Here is a 23,959-nt window from a genome sequence, read left to right as displayed (position 1 = left end):
GGGAAGGACTCCCAAATCCCAGGGGCACAGCCTCAAAGCCTCCCCAGGCTAGCAGCTACCTCACCGAACCGGGCATCACCCCAGAGCATCTGCAGCCGATCACTTTCATTCCAGTCGATTTTGCATGTACAGAAGTGCTAAGAATGACACCCTGATGCTCAGGGAGGGAAATGACTAGCCATCAAAATGTGGCTGTTGTTAGACTGGTTTGTATTTTTTTTAGTCTTCTCAAGTGTGCAGAGCTGGGTGAATAAATGACCAATTCACACTTGTGAACGTGCCGCTCCTCCTCTGCCTCCTCCCTCTGCAGGAGAAACTCCCGCCAGGCTCTCAGGAGTCTCCTCAATCTCAGAAAAATGCTCTTTTCTGTGGGTTTCTGGACAAACCTCTGACGATCACTACTCTGTGACACTCAGCCCTATATGGCTGACTACAGACTTGTGTCTGAAACAACATGCCGAAAACAAGACCAAAAGTCAGAAAGACAGTGACTGTGTCGCAGGCCACAGGTACCACACCAGCTGGGACTGGCTTAGAAACCAAGGGGACAATATTTTAAACACAGAGTCTTAAATATGCACATTTTTTTAAATGAATCACCTCTAGCAGAAGGAGCCTGAGCTACCCATGAGTGTCACGAGGAGGTGTGGAGATGCAGTGCCGCAGACGTTACTCACATGTGGTGATTTCCGTGATGAGCTCCGCAGAATTGTGGCAGCCCTGCACTACGCTCCTCGTCCACAGTGAGAGGTCTCGGCTAGTCTCTGTCCTGAACAGATGGGTTTCAATCCCTTGCCTTGTACCAGTACGGGTTGCAAAAGACAAATCCACCCCTGACTGCGGTGAGCCTTTTCCTGGGCCAGAATGGACCAACCTGCAATTGAAAACACATCATTGGATTATCACGCTGACAGAGCACACTGTGCCAAAATCCCTACCCGAGCACAGCTCTGCTTTATCCTTTCCTAAACACCCGTGGTTCAGAGCATGAGAACAGGCATCTCTGTATTTGAGCCTAAAGTGACTCCTAGTGACACTCAGAAGAGTGACGGTCCAAGGGGGCGAGTACAGCAGCAGCCAGACATGCAGGTGATGATGGGGATGTCTTAAAATTTCCTAATGAATTGTACAAAACACCCATTTGGATGAGGAAGTGAGGGAAATCACTGACTGGTCTGTGGTCATGGCATTTGGTCCACAGCTACAAGTGCTTGCTCAGATAAGGCAGCTGAATTCAACTTTCACTGTCAAGCAGCATTTGCCATAAAGCTTAAACATCTGCAGACAAACTCAATGGTAAATGCTGTCGGATAAAGTAAGAAGTTCTGTAAAATATGCAGATGCCGAAGTACTGTCTTGTGCATACTTTTCCCATAAGGAACCTGTAAAATGCAAAATGTTGCAGCTACTTGTAATCTGAAATTCTTTCACATTTTGCTGCAATTAACATTTTTTTGCCTGGCATCAACAGCTGATCTCCTGTGACCAAAAAAGGTTTGTTCATCTGGGCAAACACTAATTGCAGGGAATATTTTTGAGTGAGAAAATCAGCACCTCATAATATTTAATTCTTCTTTGAGACTGCCCTTTTGGTGTTTTTTTTTCCCTGCAGAAGTGTGGACAGTGAATACAGAATTCACTCAGGGACATGACACTGATTCAGCTGAAAAGAATAAGCCAGAGGAGCTCATCACCCTTTGAGATCCAGACACTAACCCTCAGAGGGAGTCACAAAATGAAATTCTTCTGAAAACCTTATTTCTGTCTTGTGTCTCCTGTTTCCCCTTCTATAGCCAAACAATATACTTCATATGAGACTATAGAGTAAGTATGTAGCATGGTAGTAGAATACTTGTGCTGAAGGATAAAACATTAGATTATACTAATCATCTACTGAATGCTAATTCACCCTCAAATTATTGTTTTGCATCTGAAAGAATAGTTGCCTGTTAGCTGACACTGTAGAAGTATGCCATCAGAGATGTTTATTTAATAGAGAAAAAAAGCAGAAAGGAAAGAAAAAGCATAACTTTAGCTTTTCAGTTATTAAACCACTAACCATAGGGTATCTGAAATTTTCCCCAATTCCCTGGCATTCCATGCTGACATTTGGGATGCACATTGTGCCGAACAGATGCATCCCTCTTTCATACCCCGCTAGAAGGTTTGCAAGATTTGTTCATGCTCAGGTTTGTGGTAACTTTCTTTGGATTTTAAGCATCTGCCTTGATTTCATAGTCCCAGGAGGTCTCGGGAGGCAAGATGCAGAGTATCCTGGTCAGAGCTGCTCTGCCCCATGTCTGGGCAGGAAAGCCTCTTCCAAAGAGGCACCACCACCCTCCCCAAATGCTTTTTTTGCCTCTAGAAGGGCTGTGTCAATGCCCCACTCAGCTTTGATACTCAAGGTCTCCTAACTGCACCCTGGGCAGATCTTGCAGCTGGGGAGTCAGCGGCAAACAAACAGCCCAAAAACATTAATTCACTTTCATTTGGCATTGGGAAGTGCAAACTTTGAGGGGAAGCTGCATCTTGATAATTAAGGCAGGAGACTGGGAACTGAAATCTCCAGTGACTTCTGCTGCTGCCTGTCCCTGGCCAGTCAAGGCCACCGCTCTCATGCTGCCTTCTGCTACTGGGGCGACTGTGGGAAAGCAGCCTGGAAAATCACATCAAGTTTGTCCGTAAAAATAAAGCTATTCCAGCTTTTCCCTGGGTCATCCCTTCTCCTTTATGCAGTGCTCATCAGCTGTGCTAAAAATTGTTTTCTAACATTTGTGATACTGAACGTGTGACAGACAGATGGTTCCAATGTTTTATTTCCTTTCAAATCCAACCCCCACTCCCCTACATCTTTATGCTTTATCCATAGCACTGGCACTGTAGGTTTTTCAGCATATAAATAGAATGAAGATGTACTTTACAAATTAAAGTATGTGACACATGCAACATGAACATTGTTTCTTGCCTGCCTTCTCATTTCCTTTATACCCTCATGATTAAAAATTCAGTCTCCCTTTAAAATCCTTTTCTATCATACAACTCCAGATTGTGCTTTGGAAAATCATGCAGTTAAATATGAACTAGACAAACATGCAGGGGAACATTTGATAGTGTTTATGTACCAGCTGTCAGTACTAATGTATTTGGGTACAGGTCAAAGGATTCCCAAGCTTTAATAAAGCTGCATTCATGTGAGCTGTTTCATTTACATAAAAGATGTTTTATGCTAAAGACCACAAGAATACCTTGAGAGGCAAAAAAATAGTCTTAGAAACTTCACAGACAGCTTCCCCTCACCCCCGCCTCCCCGTCGCTTTGACCGCAGCCTAGGATGTGTTCGTGGTGCATGCTGCACCCCAGAGCCGAAAAGGCACCCCAGGGCTGGCTCTGGTAATATTCACCCACAACCCCTGAAGGTTACTGGGCTCCGTGGAGGTTTCAGAGATGCCTGTGAGCACGCTGGAGCCTGAGCATGCTTCCCTGGAGCAGCCAGAGCCGCGAGAGGGCAGGAGAAGGTTGGTCACCATCGAGCCTGTTTGCACAGCGCGTACGTAACAGGCAGTGGCTGTAAAATGCAACTCTTGGGATGCTCCAGAGAGCCAGGGAGGCACTTCTAATCTTCTCGAATTTCTCCCTTGTCTCTCTATGTTTTGGGGACTGTTTTAGCATTAGTCTTTGCAAAGGTGTGATAGTAAGATGGGTGCAGTCCAACCTGAAGTGCTGGTGCTGGCTGAGATGCACTGGGACCTGCTTCTCATCCTAATGCTATGAAAAGAGTTTCAACCATTTACCGCAACAGCAAAATCTAATGGCCTCTTCAAAAAGGACAGTGAAAACAGCACTGACATTCAAAGCAAGCATTCAGCTGCTCATTTGAGATTTATCTCAGAAGAGACCATGATACAAGTGCATCAACAGTCATGCAGCTCTACCTAGTAGAAAGCCACTATCATCTGACCTCTCTTACCTTGGAAACCACTCCTTACCCTGACTTAGCATTTGAAATCTGCTCTGGAATGGCTGTACTCTTTGGAAACCTATGCACATGCTCTCAGTTCATCCGAGTTCTGCATGGAGGGAGCCACAACCACTCTCACTGCCCCGGGAAGATGAGCAGAGAACTTGCACAGCTTGCACGGCACCTCATGCACATTCCCTCGGGTGCTTGGGGACTCCAGTGCTCTCCACCTGCCCCTCTGCCCACTTGCACAGATGGCTAATCGGTGCCCAAACTCCTTCCCCAAATTTCCATGGCATTAACTATCAAACTGCTTTAATACTTTGTGGTTACAGACCTCAGGTTTACACAAAAGCTACTTTCCTGATCTTTAATCAGAGTCCAACATGGGCTGCTTTTTTTTTTTTCCTTTCATTTCATATCTGGCTATGATAGATAACGGAATTTGATTGCAAACATTTAAGATGTAATTACTTAAGCCCCATTCCCATACTGGAGGGAGGCACTGTTATTCAGGTATAAGGAAACACTGAAAGAGAGATTATGACAAAAAGGTCCTTGGAGTCAGGGCTATGAGCCAGCTGCTGTGCCTCCTGGTGCAGAGATTTAAAGGAACAACTTAAATCTCCTGATCTCAGTTTTATTTGAGCTATTACTTATATTCCACACAAAGCTGGGAAAGACTGACTGGAAAGTATTTTTAGGTCTTAATAGCACCCCTAGGTTGAAGGCAAACTTATCAACAAACAAAAAGGGCATGTTGAAATTCTGCTGTTAAAATACTGTAAGAAGATTGCAATCCTTCTACCACTTTCCAATTTTCTCTGCTCATTATGTCTTGGGTAGATTAAGCATGACTCCATACAGTATCTGGCACTGAAGTTTTCCAGTTTCAGCAGCTTTTCAAATATGCATTAGCTAAGCAAAAATGTTTTCCCAAGGACTCATAAAAATCTGAAAGATGGGAGCAGCCAAGATTACAACATGTGGTCTGCAAACTTTCCAGGTGAAAAGTTCTAAATTGCACTGATCAATGCACAGAGGGGATTAAAAAACCCGTCACGAGGAAGGTAATCACTGACTGAGAATGAACACAGCAGTCAATACCAACAGCAAAGCCTGTGTATTTTTTTGTTATAACTGTACTCAGTGTGACAGGTCATAAAACCAGGATCCTGCAGGGTTTTAATCAAAATCACCCAAAACAGTAGGTGTAATGATTTAGGGAATCTGTCAGTTTATGTAATCTGCTCACCTTGGGGATTCATGTATTTATATGTATTTATCAGATTGCGACTCCATTCTGAATGTCACATTCTCTATATCTGCTGTCTTTTTACCTGAGTGTTAAATTCACAGCTATATTAGTAAGAAATCACAGAGATGGGGCTGGAATGGTTCTCAGGAGGTCACCCGGCGCATCCCGCTTCCCAGCGCAGGGCTAACTGTGCCGACACACTCCTGAAGGTTACAGTGTCACCTGTCCTTCAAAGTCCCCAGTGATAAGGATCGCACACCTTTCCTAGAGAATCTAATCCAGTACCTCACCCACACACCAAGTTTTTCCCAGGACCTACCCCAAATCTCCCCTATCCAGCAGGGACCTGGAGAACATGCTCCCTTGTCCTCCTCGTGTCTCATCTTCATACTTGAAAACTACTGATGTGTTTTCCATGGACTTCTCTAGATTAAATAACTAAGGTTTCTTAAGTATTACCCTACTGACAGTGCTTTCTAGGTCTTACATTTGCATTGCTTTCTTCTAGACCTTCCACAGTTAAATGGCATCTTTTTGGAAGTGCAATGCCTCACATGAAGGTGGTGTATCACCTGAGGCTTTACTCATGCTCTGTAGTTAGGTAGGATTACTACACCTGCCTAACACACAACACTTCTGCTATAACCCAAGATGATTTTCTGTATTTTCCAGGTGCTTCCTGGCAGAACAACTACCTTGTCACTCATTCTCCACCCCAAACCAGCGCAGCTGATTATTCCCCAGCACTGAACTTTGCACTTGTCCTTTCTGAACCACATCCTGCCTTTCTTACAGACCACTTTCCCAGTCTGTAAAGACCCTTCAGCAGCCTGACACCTGTGCTGAGCAACTTCTCATTCCCCTCCAGCCTGAAGGCTGATGCTCCTCCACTCATACGAGAATCCCATCAGACAGGGAGATGACTATCCCCACCCAAGGCAAACTGGTCTGCTATCAGATCTGAACTCCTGAGAAAAAGTAATTAAGTAACAGGCCCTCCAAGACAAGGACTTAAGACTGTTTGATGCAGTAAATTGGTGGTCACTGATGATGGGGGCTGGCGATGCCCACCAAAGTGCTGTCTTTACACGTGACGACGTGTGGACAGGAAGGAGAAGGGTGTGCTGCAGGATCTCCAGTCACTTTAAGGACAAGGACTCAGGTCCATGTACAAACGACACCCCGAAGCAGGGGGGAGGAGACGCATCACCTTCTGCTGGGGTGCTCTTGCTTCACAAACTCTTAAGGCTTAGTGACACACCTGGATGCAGCCTCTGGCTCCAACACCTTACCCAGTTTTCACTGGGAATTGTCACCTGGAATTGTCAACCTTCACCACCACACTGCACGGCAGGCTGCAAGCTACAAAGCTTGGGGCTCTCGCCTCATGTTATGGTAACAAAGAATGAGTCAGAAGCTGGCTTCCCAGAAAGTCTGAAAACTCCATCATGGGTAGGTAGACTGGCACAAAACAAACATCAGTGTAATTCACTGACTTTTTTTTTTTAATATACTGATTTAGCAGCAAAGCCTCAGTTCATTTGGGGAGAGAACTAAAACACTGAGAACAAAAATTAACTAATGAGAGTGCAGTAAGAGCCCCACTGCTTTTGCCCATGTGCAACCAGCCCTTCTGAATGAGAACTCATTGAAAACGGTATAATAGAGGCCTGTAGCAAGGCCAAAACAATGGAACAGCAGCTCTTTCTCAAGCCCTTTGACCATACTGGCAGAGAAACGTGATTAAGATTCACATCAAGAAGCACAGACAGTTTCCACTGCACAAAGACAACCACAGGAAAGCTCTCTCTGAATTAGTGTTGATGGATACATTCAAAATAATGCAGATGGTTATTTCCAACCTAGATTCAAGAATGTGTCTTCTAAGCTCACCATTTTCAGCTAAAAAAGCCAGGAATTCATTTGCTAGAGCAGGAACAGAAGCCATGGTGAAATTAAGTGTGTCCATCACATGTGCAATCCTCCGAAAGCCCCAAACCAGTGGTGCAGAACTGCCACACCAGCACATCCAACTCAGGGCAACAATTTCACTTTTTTCAGCCTGGAGGAGCAGCTGAAAATCTGAGGGCCTCTGCCAAGCCCTCAGGTCTGCACACTGAGATAGAAATCTCAGGAGATCGAGCTTTTGGCTTTTTCAGTGCTCCTGCCTCTGGATCCAGGCCAAATGGCTGCGTCCATAATCCATCTGGTATGCTTCTGGCCATTAGCCTTGGCCAGAACTTGAAACGGAGGAGAAGAGAGGAGTTCAGGTGAGCACATCAGCCTACTGAAGAAGAATCTGCTTCTCAAACCATGACATTTCTAGTGTGATATATAGCTATGCACCAGCTATACCTGTTCCCGGCTGACTCAGCTGTTCCCACCACTCTTGAAGGGGCCATAATAAAAAAGCACAGGTACCTGGTGGCTAGCAGGGGGTAGGTATGCAGAGGGCTGAACCAAGCTTCTTTCATCCGTGGCATGCTCTCATATATTAAGAGGTCTTTCTCTGTCAAGACCACTAACACTGGCTTCCAGTGCTTCTCATTGTCTCCTGGCACCTGAAAGAGAGCAAAGTTTCAGTGAAACAACAAGTGACAAAGCTACCATCATGCAAAGCCCGATGATATGAACTTGTCAAGTCCTGGACAAGACAATGAACAAAAGAGAGTTTTACTTCTTTGGCTTTTTGGTATCTCCCACCTGAATTTATAACCAGCTGCAGCAGAAATGGAGTAAAGTGCAATGACATCTGCTGCTCTCATCAGCAGTGCAGTTTCTAGCCCTCCTTGCAGCCTTCCCCTACTACAGGCTACTCCATAAATGCAGTAGTGGAAGAACACTGAGACAGAGCTGGCTGTTATTTAGCTGTGGTATGCAGAAAAGGACCTTAAATGCGTACTTATAACGTGCACCATTCAGGCATAGCTGGCACATTAACCTGAGTGCTGGACACTGCTGCTGCTCTTTCTATTTCCAGGAGTCAAAAAAAGCTGCAACATCATCACTAATAAAGAAGTGTGTCAGGTAGTAAAAAATAGTGGTTTGGGAGCAGATGCTTTTTTCCTCAGCAGTTCATGTTTTCATTGCTTCTCCTTCCTTCATACCATTCTTCCAGTTTTACAAGTGCCAATTTATAAAGAGATCCAACCTAAACATGGGGTTGATCTGAAGCATTGACTGAGTGATAGATCTGCATCCACATTTCAAACCCATCTGTTAAAGACATCTAAAGACTGGGGCATCAGAGCCCTTTACTGGCTGCAGAATCCAGGCGTGGAATTGTATTTTGTAGGTTAGCCATGTGGTAGTCCACATGGCTACACAATTACTGTTATGGGGACCAAGTACGTATCCTGTTTTTTATCTATTCTACTCTGGCAGCATAGAAGTGTCTTCAAATAGATGGGAATATGAAAAGGTCTTAGTTTCAAGTAAGAAGGAAGCTCTTCTCTTTCACAAATTCATCATTTTCCTTTTGGTGCGCATAAAGAAAAAGACACCCCATTAGGCAGTAACACTCACAGACATGCTTTCAAACCCAAACACCTCATCTGGGTACTAAAGGGAATGTAACAAATTCTGAGATTCACCAGAGAATCTGATTGTCTACATGACTCCTCCATTAAAACCTTCTCTGGAAAAGAGAAGCAGTTGTCTGGGCTGTTTTATGGGTGATGCCAGCCTACCTGCCATGGGCATGTGTCACTGGGCACATCACTGAGCGGAGAAACATATAAAAGGGATCAATCAAAGGTTGGCCAGGCTGGGAGTGGCACAGCCAGAAATGGTGATTCAGATCCTTAAGTACGATGTGTCTTCAGTGATGGATTCAGATTGAGAACCACACTTGAAATGCTTGTATCTTATATGAAGACAGGATCCCACAAATTTCTAAACTTTTAAGGACTTTAAAGACAGCTGTAAGATAGCTTTGCACTGGAACACCAATGCCCAAAGCAGATCTTAAACTAAGATTTTTGGCTTGCATAATTTTTAAGAGTTATTTTTCCTTCTGAATTAAGCTTTTCCAGTAATCATATTCCTGTTTACAACATTACTTGCTCATTGGTTGTTCATGTCTGTGTGTTAATCAACTTAAAAGTCATGAATGGTTCATCCTTTTAATTTCTTCAGAAGCGTCAATACTTATTTACAATTTTCTTGTGGTGACAGTTTCTTGAAATGCAACCTTTCACTTTCAAATAGGGCTGAATAGGGAAGCCGCATAATTAACACACCTATTAATACACTTCAGAAAGAATGCAAAATCCAGAGTTCTCGCAGCCCGTGTACCACAGGAATATTCATACGAGCAAAAAGCATCCTCAGCTTCTTAATACCTCAGTTATTAACTACAGCTAACACCCCAGTTCCTAGCATGGGAATATAGAAGTAAATGTTACAGTTAATGTTAACATTTAATAAATGTTACGGTTAATGTTAACATTTAATTTTTGAGCACCTGCCTGTGTTCTTTAATTCGAAAGATTTTAGTACACACTTCTGAAGATTTCCAGAAAAGAAAAAGGAAGATAAATATGAAGGCTATCATAGGATGTAAAAGCAGGATGTTCAGATCCATACTCTGGAGGAGTAAGCAGGCAGCATACCAGGCTGTTACTTCTTTTTTTTTTCTATTCTGTGACCACAAGCAACCCAAAGACTACAGGAAACTGCTCACAGCTTTTCTGCTTGTATAGCATTTTCAATCACAAGCTTTGTTATTAGGTGGGTGGTCAGTCAACTGTGACTCCAGAAAATTTGGGAAACACTTTTCCCTGTAAAGCAACCACAAGAAAGGGAATAAACCTCATTTTGCTAGCTGGTCCCACAGCTATTTGCTGGACAGCCCTAAGCATCAGGAGCCAGAATTTCCAGCACGGATCCTGCTGTCACCACCCGTACAGCAAAGCCCACAGCTTTGCCCCAGTCCTTCCCAATAGCAGGGTGACTACGGAGAAGATGTGTCTTGGTCATAAGGTATTGAAGATTTTTTCTCAAGTATAAGTGACCTTATGCTACCCCTCCTTGTAGGATGTATCCCCTGTTTGTACGGTGTATACTGGGAAGGGGAGAGAGGAGAACAATATTTGGTTGCGTCCTGCTAGAAAGCCCTCCCCAATAAGAAGGGCCATGCAATACACACATTTTTAAACACATTTTTTTAAACCTTGCTGGGACCATAGCTGTCTCACTGCTAAGGAATGCTGGTGTAAGCAATACTGCTGCTATTTCAGACCTGAAGAAGGATTTGTGTGCCTGAAAGCTTGTCTGTTTTTTTCCAACTGTAACAGCTGATCTAATAAAAGATACTGCCTTGCCTTAAAAACATTGAATTGCGTTACTGTTCCCTGATTTTGTTGGGGTTTGGATCAGGCTTTAACGGCTGATGCCGTGCTGTTCAACAGGCAGTTGGCATTTCTGGAGGGTGTCAAAGAGAACACACTGTCCCGTAAATGATAATAGCAAATTTTACAAAGGAAGAAGAGAGGCTGCAAATATACCATTAGCCTACAGGGCACATTAAGAACAAATCATCATGGGAAATTAATCCAGATCAAGCAAGTGTCGTACCAAGCATGAATATAATAGCAAATAACAAAACAGAAGCAAAACCCATGCTGCTTACAGGCAGCTAAGTGAAGGATTTTTTCAAGTTTTAAACGTTTTAAAATCTGACATATCATAAAGATAACATGAAATACTTCTCTAAGAGTAAATTTAAGTATCATTTGAGATAGATTTTAGAGGCACCATTGTAGACGATGGTTAGGGCCAGCTTCTTAGCCAGAATTTTGCAGAATTCTGGCACTTGTGCTACAGTTTCTTCGCTCCAGTTCCCACTTGCACGTACAATTCAAAGTGCATTGATCTGTGTTGCAGACAAATAAAATCACCATCCACTCTAAAAAACTTTTCAAACTCAACTCTTTTTCAAAGTCAAAAATGTTAGATCAAATCTAGATGAACTAGAGAAAAGAAAAATCAGTACTCCTCGAACCTCCCACCACAATAAAACAAATCAGCAAATTTTTTGCTGGTCTTCTGGGCACTGTTCAGGTAACTCTAAGCAACAAGTACCAGTGCCCTCTCTCCATGCTCTGCTCATCTCAGCTGAGGTCACTGCTTATACTCCCAGGTGAAATTCCACTTCAAGTCAATGAAGCTGTAAATGTTTATACCAGCAGCAAACTTGGTTTTTTTCTTCCCTAGACACACTGTGCCTCTAGATCAAAGTCTTCAAGTACAAAGCTGAAAAGGGAGAACATATTCTAACAAAAAAACCCAAGTGCGGTGAAGCATCCTTTTTGCTACATGCAAACCTCTTTGCTCCTCACATACTCACCCCATGAAGTGCAAACCCCACTTTTTTCTGTATGCACCTCTCTGGTTTACCTTTCCAAATTCAGAAAATATTTCATGTATGGCAGGGATGAAACCTGATTTTTTTTGCGTGTAACACCGTGATGGCTGGGCCTGGGATGACACCAGAGGAGACCTGCATTCAAATCTTGCTCGGCCATAGGCTTCCTCTGCAAAGTCAGTCTAAATGCTCTGCATTTCCATATGGACACCATGGCCTCTGCTGGGGTTGCAAGTGGTGCTGCAACACACACACAGCAGGAACAGACGTAAGTGTGAAGGTGGACAAAACTGTGCAAGAATGGCTGCTGTATTTCAGCAGCTACATGGAGACTTGTCCATCAACCTTTGGCTACAAGAGCCAAAGTGCTTTGATGCAGAAAGCAGATGGCTTACGCAGGGTTAGGAAGCGTTAGGACACCGCACCAAGGATGCGCCTGAGCTCTGGCTGCTTCTGGATGCTTTTGCAGCGGTGGGGCAGCATCGCTCCAGGCTCTGCTTTAGGGCCAGACCTGCAGTCTGAAGGACTGACTCTGCAAATAATGACGTAGCAAGCTCAACGCTACCTGTACGACTGCTCCTGCTGGCTTTCTGGCAACTGCTCATGTGCTTAAGACCACTGCTTGCAATGTACCCTTGAAGGGTAACTAACTCCTCTGATACATAGCAAACAATATTTCAAAGAGGACCGAGCTTGTTTTTCCTGCAGGTGATGGGGACTCCCTGACCCCTTTAATGGGTATCACAGCTTCCAAATCTTTAATAGTTTTCACATACAATTAGTTGCCGTAAAGACAATGGGCATCTCTGTAGAGATAAACCCTTTTACAAACGGTTTGGCCCTTTGCTCTTTCATCTGCCAGGTCTCCTTTTCTTAAGGTTTTTCTTTGAATTTCAGTTATTCATCTATTTCAGGCTGCCAGGAACGGATGAAAGAATACTTTTAATCTGTGAGGCTCACAGATAATTAAATTAGAGGCCTCAGTCTACTCTGGAAAGCTGTTTTATATTTTCATTAACTCAAAAGGGACATTTCAATTACATTCCCTTTTTAGTAAACAAATTATATATTGCCAGCAGACTCCACTGCAGCAAGTATCCAATATACAGCCTTTCAGAAAACTGCTGTGAAGGTAGCAAGTTTACGCTTACAGTAAGTGGTTTAACCCCCTTTTCCATCACCCCCTCCCAAATCCCAGCGCTACACTATCCCCTCGCACAGAGCACAGGAGAAGCAACCAAGAAATAATTTTTTGAAACTTTTTTCTTGCTATTTTCCCTCCTCCCTCACTGACAAGAACCAGCTTCCACACAGGCTGGGATATGTTCTGCTACATATTTCTTGCCTTTTCATAGTCTTTTTATGAAGGGCTATGTCCATGTTCAGAATAAATTTGATTCATTTACCGAAACCTACTTGTCAGTTCCTGAAAATAACAGCTGGGACTGAAAAGGATTTTTTCAAGACAAACAGCAGTGATGCAGAAATACATCATGCAAACCCCAGCATATGCAACAACGCTGGTAATTCTGTGAGCTCATTTGACAGGAGGCAATTTGCAGTGCAGGAGTGGGTGTAAGTGACAGCCGTAGGCAGGGGATATCAACACCTCCCACGCCACATGCAGATGAGATGTGTTTTGCTGCTAAACTTTGTAGTTTTAAACAGGAAATAATGTGCACATTGTTTAGGGAAAAAAAAAAAAAAGCTAATGAAAATGTGTCTGGTTTTGTTCTTCTCTCTTTGACCTCCATGATGGCTCAAAGGTGGCTTGTGCCATTATCAGATCTGGATTACAGTCAGTGCCTGCACAAAGTCCCCCAAAGGGCACAATATTGCCTCCTGTGAGCAGCGAGCGAGTGATGCACGTGCTTGGCCGTGGTGCCAGTGCTGTGTGAGCAGCCAGAGCCACGCAGGTCGGGGGGAACCACAGCAGGGACCGCGATGATCCACCTCTCCTGCCATCCTGAGCGGAGCTCAGGGGTACGCTGACAGCTATAGTTACAGGCACTGCTGCGTACGCACAGGACACCCATTCTCAAGACAGGTCTGTTCAAGTCTGAACTCCTTCTAAATATCCTTTAAAATGACAAGATACAAGCCAACTTCTGTCAAAAGTAACACAGTCAACCACGCCAGCACGGCAATATGTTCAAGCCAATGTCCTGACTCTCTGGACTAATAGGATTTTCAACCAGCTCTGGCTCAGATCCAAATACCTCTAAATGTCAACAGAAGCACTCGGCCCTCTGTACTCACCCACGCAAGAATGGCAGGTGATCTGAGACCTTCCCTACAGCCAAACAAGAATGTCCAATCCCAGTTTTGTAGTGGAGGTTTGGTCCAGAGCTCGGTGAAGTCAACCGGAGTTTTTTCTAATGACTCTAGGTTTTGGACTAGGACCTTGGGAAACAAGCCTGGAGGGCTGCATGTCTCCCATGCTGCAGAGAGGATGGACCCAAATTCTTCTCGGAGGTGCACAGTGAGAGGATGGGATTCAACACCCACAAGTTGAAACACGGGAAATTCTGACTGGGTACTCAGAGAAACTTTTTCAGTATGTCAGGGTGGTCAAACACTGGAACAGACTGTGAAATGTCCACCCATCAAGATGCTCACAACATGACTGGGCAAGGCCCTAAGCAAGCTGGTCTAGTTGGCTCTGCTTAGAGCCACAAGAACTCCCTTCCAACCTGTATTATTCTGTAAGTCTATGAAACACTGGAAAAAAATGAAAGAAGTCCAGATCTGGATCAGAAAGCCATCATTTAGGTTGCCCCTGAGTTAAAGTTGGTCTGTACATACGCAGTTTTTCATGCACATGTGCCGCCTGAATGTTGCATCAGTATGAATGCAGTAGTCACACAAAATGGTTATCGCAGCTTAAGGTTTTGCAAGATGATGTGTAGTTACCTTGTACCTTAAATCATTTAGAGCTGTATAAAATGTGTATCCTTGATCCTTCTGACTTGGCAGAGTTCAACACTCTGGATTTCCTTTGCAGCAGATTTCTTGCAAAAGATAAGGAATGGAAGGGAGTGGAAAACCCAGCATCACATAAACTTTATTCACTGTACCACTTACCTTAAGTAAAAATACATTTCACAACTACATGAAAAAAGTTGAAAAACCTGATGTGTTCTCTTTCTTCTCCTGATCCATGGGTCCACAGAAACTGGTTACCTAAATACACAGAAATTCAACTCCAGGGGACTCAAAAAGGAAAAAAATGGTAGTTCATCTATTTTAGAAACCTCTACCATGACCCAGGATCATTTTGCTATGCATGAAGTTGAGATTTGAAGATCCGCAAGTAAGAGCTCTTTTGCGGTGAGACAGGAGAGTAGCTTTCTGATAATGTCAGGAATCTTTCCAGGGAAGAGTAAACAGGCAGAAAGCACAGGAGATGGTAAGTGCCCCACACTATTTGTTAAAGCCACCGGCTGCTTTTCATCTTAGAGAAGGTGAAAGAAACTCTACTGTGTTTTAAGAAGTATTCTGATGCTTTCTGAGTAAAACACATTTTCTTCTATAGCAATTTCTTCAGACCATGAGAGGAGAGCACTGTCTGAAATTAAGTAGTGGTAATTTATGATAGCAAGGCTTTGCAAACAGCAAAGGTCCACTCCTGGGAAGATATAGTGTTGAGCTAAATGATTTCTGTAGAAAAACCGCACTTTGCTATCTTTTTCTTTTTTCTTTTTTTCCCCCTTTTTATTGCTTCTCAGAAATTGCCAAGGGAGAGCAGGGAAGGGAAGAGGACATTTCATCACTCATGGGCTGTGACAAGGAAGACCTGCCTAACCTGTAAGTCACAAGGACAGAGACAGAAGGCAAGTCAGACACATGGGAAGGTCAGAACAGCCCAGCTGGCACTGGCAACCGAGGCTGATCAAGAGATAGTGGACAGGCCAGCTACAGTTCAACTGACCTTCAAAGCCAGTTTGAGTGGGAACAAACCTGTGCTGGAAGAGGTCATATCTTAAGTATTGCTTATAAAAGAGGCACAGGGGAAGGAGGAAAAAAAAAGGAAGGAAAGACCATTAACCTCAGGCTTTTCTAACCAGTTATACAGATTGAACAAATGAACAGAAAGCCTGAAGAGTGGAGATGAGCACAAAGCCACCATATAAAAGTAAAAAGCTTGCAAAAGTGGAGGCAATCACAGCAATATCTCTTTTCCAGCACACCCACTCCACACATTCAGGATAAAAGTGAAGATGCTATTAGCAGACACCTTTGCATCTCTTGTGTGTTCACGCATTCTGAGTATGCATGGCTTATCTATGGGATGTCTGGGCTCTTCAGACTGCAAGTGAAGGTGGCTGTAAACTTGCTTTCAGAAACGTGTCTCAGGAACATATCACAGAAAGGCTGGTGATAGAAACTGCCTGAAGCTTATTAAATATTTAAATAAAAATCACAGAATTAAAATGCGGGATGAACTGTACTTCCAAGACATAGCTCAGTTCTGTGAGAGATGAGCAGCTGTGCTGTCTCCAAAATAAACACTGGACCTCAAAGCACAATAATCCTATTACTAAGGGAAAAACACTGAACTTCCCTTTTAAAATGGAGCAGTCCCCTTCCTCCAGTAAGCCAAGCTTGCCCTAGGAAACACTAAGAAGGACCATGGCATGGTCTTGCATCTTCAGTTCATGGAGCCATTTTGCACATCAGGGTCAGCCCCAGAAGAAGAGATCATACCTGTTAATGACTTTGAGTTAGAGGCAAGAAAAGAGAAGGGAAGCTTTGGAAGCTCTACCACATCTCCTGTGCAACTGCTCAAGAACGGATACTGTTACTCAGTGGTGTGGTGTCCTGGTTTCGCCTGGGATGATAGAGTTAATTTTCTTTCTAGTAGCCGGTATAGTGTTATGTTTTGGGTTCAGTATGAGAAGAATGTTGATAACACACTGATGGTTTCAGTTGTTGCTAAGTAGCATTTAGACTAAGTCAAGGATTTTTCAGCTTCTCATGCCCAGCCAGCGAGAAAGCTGGAGGGGCACAAGAAGTCGGGAGGGGACACAGCCAGGACAGCTGACCCAAACTGGCCAAAGGGGTATTCCATATCATGTGACGTCATGCCCAGTATATAAAGTGGGTGGGGTGTGGGGCTGGGACAGATCGCCGCTCAGGAACTAACTGGGAGTCAGTCTGCAGGAGGTGAGCAATTGCATTGTGCATCACTTGGTTTGTATATTCCAATTCCATTACTATTATTGTCATTTTATTATTATTATTATTATTATCATTGTTAGTTTCTTCCTTTCTGTTCTATTAAACTGTTCTTATCTCAACCCATGAGTTTTACTTTTTTCCCCGATTCTCTCCCCCATCCCATTGGGTGCAGGGGGGGGGTGAGTAAGCAGCTGTGTGGTGCTTAGTTACCAGCTGGGGTTAAAGCATGAAAACTCATTTCCCCCGGGTATGCTCCAGGATACCAAGAGCAACCACTGTTCTCTGCTATACCCTGCAGGTTGCTATATGCCAGAGTTTTCTGTCCAAGCCAAGGTGAAGCATTTTATGAGAGAGTTCATCATCATCAGTGGAGTATAATGGTAATTGTACAGGAGTAGGATCAATGTAAACACACCATAGTTTCAACTCACTGTCTTTAAAGAGCCTACAATTTACAATTGAATCTGACCTCAGCTGATCAAGTAGGTACCAGATTAGGATAAATAATACCATTACCTCAAAAGATATACACATCTCATCTTTCAATTCAGTAAAAGTGCATGGATTTCTAATCATCGACTCAAGAACACTTGTCCACAGCACCCAATCAAATGCGAATGCTGGAGGTGGACTTCTGATCTGAAAGCAGCTTGCAGTTTTTAATGATGGCTCAAACATGTAAAATGCCATCTGAAATTATTACAGTGTCTGTTTGGTGAAGGACAGGTAATCATCAATGTCTGCATTAAAACTAGAGTGACTGAAATCTGTCCCAGAAGATGTTCTGTGCCTTCTCTATCATGTTGTCTTTCCTAATATTCAGTCTCAGAAATAATGGTCCATCATGATGGGTACCTTTTCAAGACTGACAGATTTGACTGCCTTACCCAAGGGTTGTTATAAATCAGAAGTGCTGGAAGAAAAAATAGTAGGGAGCAATACAGAGAGAACAAGATGTTTCTTTGTCATTGTTATTATGTTGTCTCAAGGACAGTCCAGAATACTGTTTCATTTCAGTCTATTGTGTCATTGATCAATATTCAGTAATACTGATGGACTGCAATGCAACTAATGACCTCAAGCAAATGAGTGAATTCACTACACGCCTGGCACAAAAATGTATTCTCTTCAAAAAACACTGATAAAATCTATATGTTATGCTTCATCAACTGGAATTTTGAACATGCTGAGAAATATTTGGAAGCTTTATTGAAAAAGCAAGGATTCGAGTAGAATCCTTAATAATTTGGCTTAATTTTGAAAAAATGTGGAGCAGCCACAGGTTTCTGAAAAGTTTGTTGAAAATTAGTCACAATCTGGAATCCAAACGTACTTATTTACATGCCTAAGTAAAGACCTATCACAAAAAGGTCCTATATTTGTCTTTTTTATGATTTATTTATTTACCTGGTTGTCATTTTCAAAGCCATTCAATTATTTGAGACCATATCTTTTTTTAAATGGATAGAAACAGAAAGTCTGTATCTCTGCCAGCACAGTGACAGACCTCCACAAGCTATCTAAGATACTCAAGGAATATACCTCCTTTCTTGCTGGGGAAAAAAAGGAACTTAAATATGTAATTTTCATTAGAATTTGTTTATCAAATTCAAGTTTTTCTGATGGGCAGGAAGATTTTTTTTTTCCCCCAGAAACCCAGCTGAGCTCCAAGAGACCTCTGCCTGCCAAACAGGTTTCCAGTTTGCTACACCTCGGCAACCAGTATGGAGAGCTAGAAGACCATCCAGTAGGTTTTCATGGTGGATCTCAGTATTGGTGGATCCCAGGGTGCCAGTGAAAGTAGGAAATGAATGGTTATTCCATTTAATATCCAATTTGCTTTCTTTCACTCCTTAACCAGGACAAAGTTGAATTTTAACATCTTTGCCCTTTCAGAGAGCTCTGTTTGACGTTGGATTTGTTAGTTTTCTAAGGAACAGGTAAAGAAGACAACTAGGATCTAATCAAAAAAGTGCCACCTGCCCCACTGAAAAGCTGAGAATATCCTTTTTCTGCCTTCAAAGAAGGCTTAAGACAGTCACTGTTCAGAAATGTGAATGCTTAGATTCACAGAAAGAGGGCTGAAAGATGACTTGAACGATCAACTCATTCAGCCTCTGCTCAGGAAAGGACAGACTTTGCTCCCAAAATTTGTCTAGCCTGTTCTGTAAAACCTTCCCTGACAGAAATCCCCAGCTATTCTATTATAGTCCTTAATCAGCTTCACCATTAGGACATTGTTGCCCATGCTGGAGCACGTGCCACTGTGGTCCTGGGGATACTGTGAGGTCAGGTACCATTACGTGCTTGGGAGACTAATAGGAAACTCAAATTTGGGGTTTTAGCTAAATGTCTAAGATCGTCATTACTCTAACCCTGCCAAAGAAATTGCAGGAGAGTGATGGTCAGAGAGGAAAGGGATAAGTGGGAAGAAAGCAGGAGAGAAAGTTCAGAGCTAGAGGATAACTGCAGTTCGTCACTGGTCCTGTGATTTGCTGGACAGCTGTCGCCACTACCTGTCTGGTACATGAAGAAATGCACACACATCCCTAACATTGCAAAAATAACTGACAAGGCAGCTTTAATAGGAAACCAGTATTACCAACTCCAGCCAGCCAAAGGCCCCTTGGGGATGTCAAGTGGGGCTTGAAAATCAGTCTGAGGTTTGCTTGGTATTTAAAATACATTTTTAATTCTTGCTGATCCACCAAGACTTTTTGCTTTGCTGACATTCCATAGTTTCAAGCTTTTCTCTGTGGCTAGGAATCTACAATAAAAATGAGAGCTCAGCTTTCATAAAACTTCTTTATTTCAGAAGATGGTAGAAGAAGAAATATCCCTAAAGTAAAAGTATTCAAGCTATGAGGTCTGGACCTATGGTCAGGATGTGACCTGCCACTTCTCAAGAGGCATCACTTTCCCAGACCCGATACTGCTTATATTACAAGATCTGACGAGATCACAACCCAGGGGTTTATGGCAACAACTCTTAATTAATCTACTATCTACAACAAAAATGTAGCAAATATTGAAGGGCATGTGTTAGTAGAAACTATGAATATTCAATAAAGCCATATGAGGAAGACAAACATAAAGAACCTTCTACTTGGCAGTTATCTATGCTGAGTTTTAAATTAGCCACACAGGACAAATGGATTTAGTGCTGTGCCATGTTATTTCATCTGGATTACTAAAAGATACACAATTAGGGCCATCAATCTACAGACCCAAATCCTACAAATATCAGCAAATTACATGCTATAAGCTATGCAATTTTGAAAGCTAATGCTCTTTATCTGGTTCTAATTCTCAGTGTTTCATATTTTTGCAATAATCACAGCATTTAACTACTCATAGGACAATTCTACTGAGAACCGAACATTCCTCTAGAAGAAAAACTTGGGAGGAATAAAGTCAATTTCCAAAGCTAGTATAAACAGATTGCACGCTACAGGTTATCTCCCTGGGGCCAGGATGGGAAACTAAGGTTTCAGATTTAAGAATTATCCGTGAAATACATAATTTAATAAAACAAAGGACTTCCTGGCAACAGCATTAGACTTTTACATCTCTTAACAAACACATCACATATCTGCAGATAAATGACTTTTGGCACGTGAGATACAAGATCTCATGAACCAGCTCATTTCATCAATGGAAGACTCTTTCCTGCTGGGCTAATAAATCACCCTGGCCAGCAAGTGCCAGCCATTTACAGTCAAGAAATGGCTGAGGGTAACATGAACATCATAGAGCTGCTATTACTTCTGCAGCTACAAGAAAGTGAAAACCCCAAGAGGACAAACACGTATGAATATTATCAAAGTGACTACACCTAATTCTACTCTTGGTATTAGATACGTATTTTCACTGAAGTCACAGGGAAATTTTACAAATTATTTCTTCCAGTTTTATTCCTGCTATGAAGATAAATATTTGTCTTTTCATTGAGATCTCTTTTGTAGTTTGTACTGGCCTAAACATCTTACATACATATACTGATATAAAAAATTTTAACTCAGTTGGGTAACACCAGTACAAAACTGCAAAAAGAAAATTGGAAACCATGTACTTCAGTAACATTGTCATATGCAATTATTCATATAACCCATTTTAGAAGTATAGCAAATAGGATTAGATATCATACCAGTGGTTGCATACCAAAATTTCTGGATTTTTAAATACCATGTCCTCATTGGCTTTTTTATTTCCTTAGCCATATGGAAAACAGTCAGGCACAATTAACTATTTGTCAGAAAACAATCTATTAATTAACACCATTCTGTGTGAACGAGCTGAAAATCATGTTCTTTGCTTGCCAAAAAGCTTCCATTTCTGCTTCATGTTTGTGCTTAGAACTAAACATAGCTACAGATACGCTGCTTGACATAACTGACCAAGGGAAAAAAGAACAACTGCTGCTGAGGTTTTTCAGAACCAGCAGCCAGCGAGATTTTTCTAAAGATAGGGAGGGGGGGTCAGCAGGACTTCACCTCTGCATCTCATAAAATTCTTTACTGACAGATCTTTGATTAAACTAGGCAGAAATAGATTAAATCCCAATTAAGACATTCATATTTGTGGCAGGGCTTGAAAGAGAAAAGAAAGTGAGCAGGGAGAGTTAGTTACAGTGTTTTCTAGGCTTAACTTTAAAAATACAGGACCTGACTTCAATTATATTTATATCCATTCAATTCTACTGACGTCAATGGATTTACTCCTAAATTATGCCAGATGGAAATCAGGCTAGCTATTACCACATTTTCATGCATATAACCAGCACCCCTTTAAAAGTACCGTTTATTCAAAAGCATGTCCTCAGAAAACATGGATCCTCAGATAACCCAGACAAAATCAGAAGAAGGGGCAATCAGTGATGAGGAATGCCAGGGGAGAACTGCAGAGTGATAGAAGAGGAAGGGAACGAGGAGATCTGGACCAAACTTGCTTTGCTGTTATCTGCAGAGGCACATAACCTTCACTGCTGCTGAATCCTGGGCACTAAACCAATAACCTCTGGGGCTGACACAGGACAACATGATGGCTATTTGCTTCCCTACTAGAAAAGCAGTCTGTAATCTGTGTTACCTCTGAGACTGGTATTCTAATATTTCTTTTTTTAGTATAGCAGCCTGCAATGCTTCCAAAACTTTGAACCCCTTTGCAGCTCCATGCAGGGCTACAGGTGCATGACCGTTATCAGTTAGTTGTTGGCTCCTCGTAACGGTTTTAAAAATTGTTCACTCTCCTGGATGCGATCCTATAACCACAACCCATTCCTTCTGCTTGTGCTTGCAAATATCCAAGCAGCTGCTCTAAGTTATTTGAAGGGGCTAGAGACTGAGGCTTTACTTGATGTTGTCCAGGCTAATGGAAACTGATGAGGTACATGACCTTCGATGAGTGGAAACAGCCCCTCTGTCCAACCTGAAGTGAAAGAAGACAGAGAAGCTAAAATTCCTCTCTTTGAGGTCTCCCTGCAGCTGTGAAGACTTAATCTCACAGGGTTATGAAAGGTTCAGAGAAGGCTGGTCTTATTCTTGCCAATAGGGGATATTTCAACACCTTCCAGCCCACTCAACAATTTGTACACCTGTCTGCACCCAATGATCTCTGCAGCTCATCAGTGGGCTGCTCCTTCCACTGTCACCTTCCCACAGGCTCCTGTGGCTCCGCTTCATCTCCCAATCTCTTCCAGTGCTGTCCCACTCTTCCCTTCTCCAGACCTCTTTCGTCTTTCTGCACTCATCCATTTGGATTATGTCCCACAGGAACAAAAATCACAGCAGAGACACAACGTCTGATGTGTGGTTCCATGTTTCCTCCTTCCCCTACCTTGCCTACTCAGATGGTCAGAGTTTGGAGCAGGGTCTGCTCCTACTGGTACTGTTTATGCTGCAGTCTCGCACCATGGCACTCCAGGTTTAGCTAGTCCCAAGGCCCTCTCATGCTAACATAATTATTAATACTATATTATTAACCACAACAATCACCACCAGAATCAGTGTTTCTCTCTTGCTCATTTCAAACTCTTGCAACAACAAAGCAAGAACCCCACAGTAAGTCAGCTTGTCCTCAATAACCAGCTTTCCTAAAAACCACAAAAGCAGGGGACCTCAAGACAAAAACATCACATAAAAGGTTCTCACACTACCTTGTGCAACTGTGCAATCCCTCTCCACACTGCTCCTCTTTGCAATACCTCCAGCTTCTTCCATCTCTACCAGTTCCCTTTGCCTTGTTAACATCTTCCTGCAGTTTTGGGCATGCAGATTTAAACCTCCGTTCTGAAATTTTAGGTGGGAGAATGTTAATGTATTCTTTAACACTATGATTCAGTGATCCAAAGAACATAGCAAGAACAAGTGTTTTCTAAGTGGAATGAACACATGGGTGTGTTTAAGCCTAAAGTTTTAATGTATTCCCTCCTTGAAGGGCCCTGCAGAAAGCCTCACAGGATGAGATGAGGCCAGAGACAACACCATAAAAGTCTTGTTTTCATAATGATGTACAAGAAATTAATTCCATAAGCAAATAGGTAATCTTCTATTTCCATAGCAGGCTTCTCCTCAACGTGAACTTTTTAGAGCCATTTCCATAAACGTCACTGACATTTCCAGTATGAAGCACACAAAAGCAGCTATACCCGTACTACGCATCGGCAGCCTACTCTGGCCGATGTCTGCAACTATTTTCAGCACAAGATCAACAAATTAATGTTTGCACAGCAGCATCTGCTCAGCAGAAATGTATAAATAAAAAAAGCCCCAACAATAACACAATATGTTCACACAGTTTCAGGAATCTTCACTGTGGCTAACAGTCGTTAGTATCTAGCGATTAAAACCCAGGTGCTTCCTTCCAGCAGGGCTACTGTTACAGTACGAGCACCTGAAACTCCGGGAATCCAAATAACATCTGAGAAAACCTTTGGTAAGTCCATTTGTCTTCAACAGCAACAGCACTATGTTGGGAGCAGCAGGTCCAAACCCCCACACCGAGTCTCCTTCTGATGTACACCCAAAGAAACAGCCCCTTTGGCTCCAGAGCCCCTTGTTGTACCCTGACTATTGAACAGGCGCACTGTACAAGCCGATACGCCCTTCCAAAGGAGGGGGTGGAAATCCCAGTACTTAAAAAAAATGTTCCAGGTTATCCATCTATATCCTCAACAGTCTTGCAGTTGGAGCTGGTA

At 42.7% G+C, this 23,959-nt stretch overlaps 1 protein-coding gene across 1 annotated transcript in view; it reads right to left on the bottom strand.

Annotated features, from left to right (window-relative positions):
• The window catches only part of SNTB1 (syntrophin, beta 1 (dystrophin-associated protein A1, 59kDa, basic component 1)), a 116,230-nt gene that overhangs the window by 4,649 nt on the left and 87,622 nt on the right, over nt 1-23,959 (bottom strand). The window contains exons 4-5 of the mRNA XM_010576962.1: nt 7,638-7,777; nt 678-874 (exon numbers count right to left, since the gene is read on the bottom strand). Coding sequence (XP_010575264.1) covers nt 678-874; nt 7,638-7,777 — 337 coding nt within the window. The remainder of the gene's footprint in view (nt 1-677; nt 875-7,637; nt 7,778-23,959) is intronic.

Source organism: Haliaeetus leucocephalus, unplaced genomic scaffold (genome assembly GCF_000737465.1).
Source record: "Haliaeetus leucocephalus isolate CR32 unplaced genomic scaffold, Haliaeetus_leucocephalus-4.0 Scaffold555, whole genome shotgun sequence".
NCBI lineage: Eukaryota > Metazoa > Chordata > Aves > Accipitriformes > Accipitridae > Haliaeetus > Haliaeetus leucocephalus.
The sequence above is the reverse complement of the archived record's forward strand: the minus strand, read 5'-3'. Positions and strand labels throughout refer to the sequence as shown.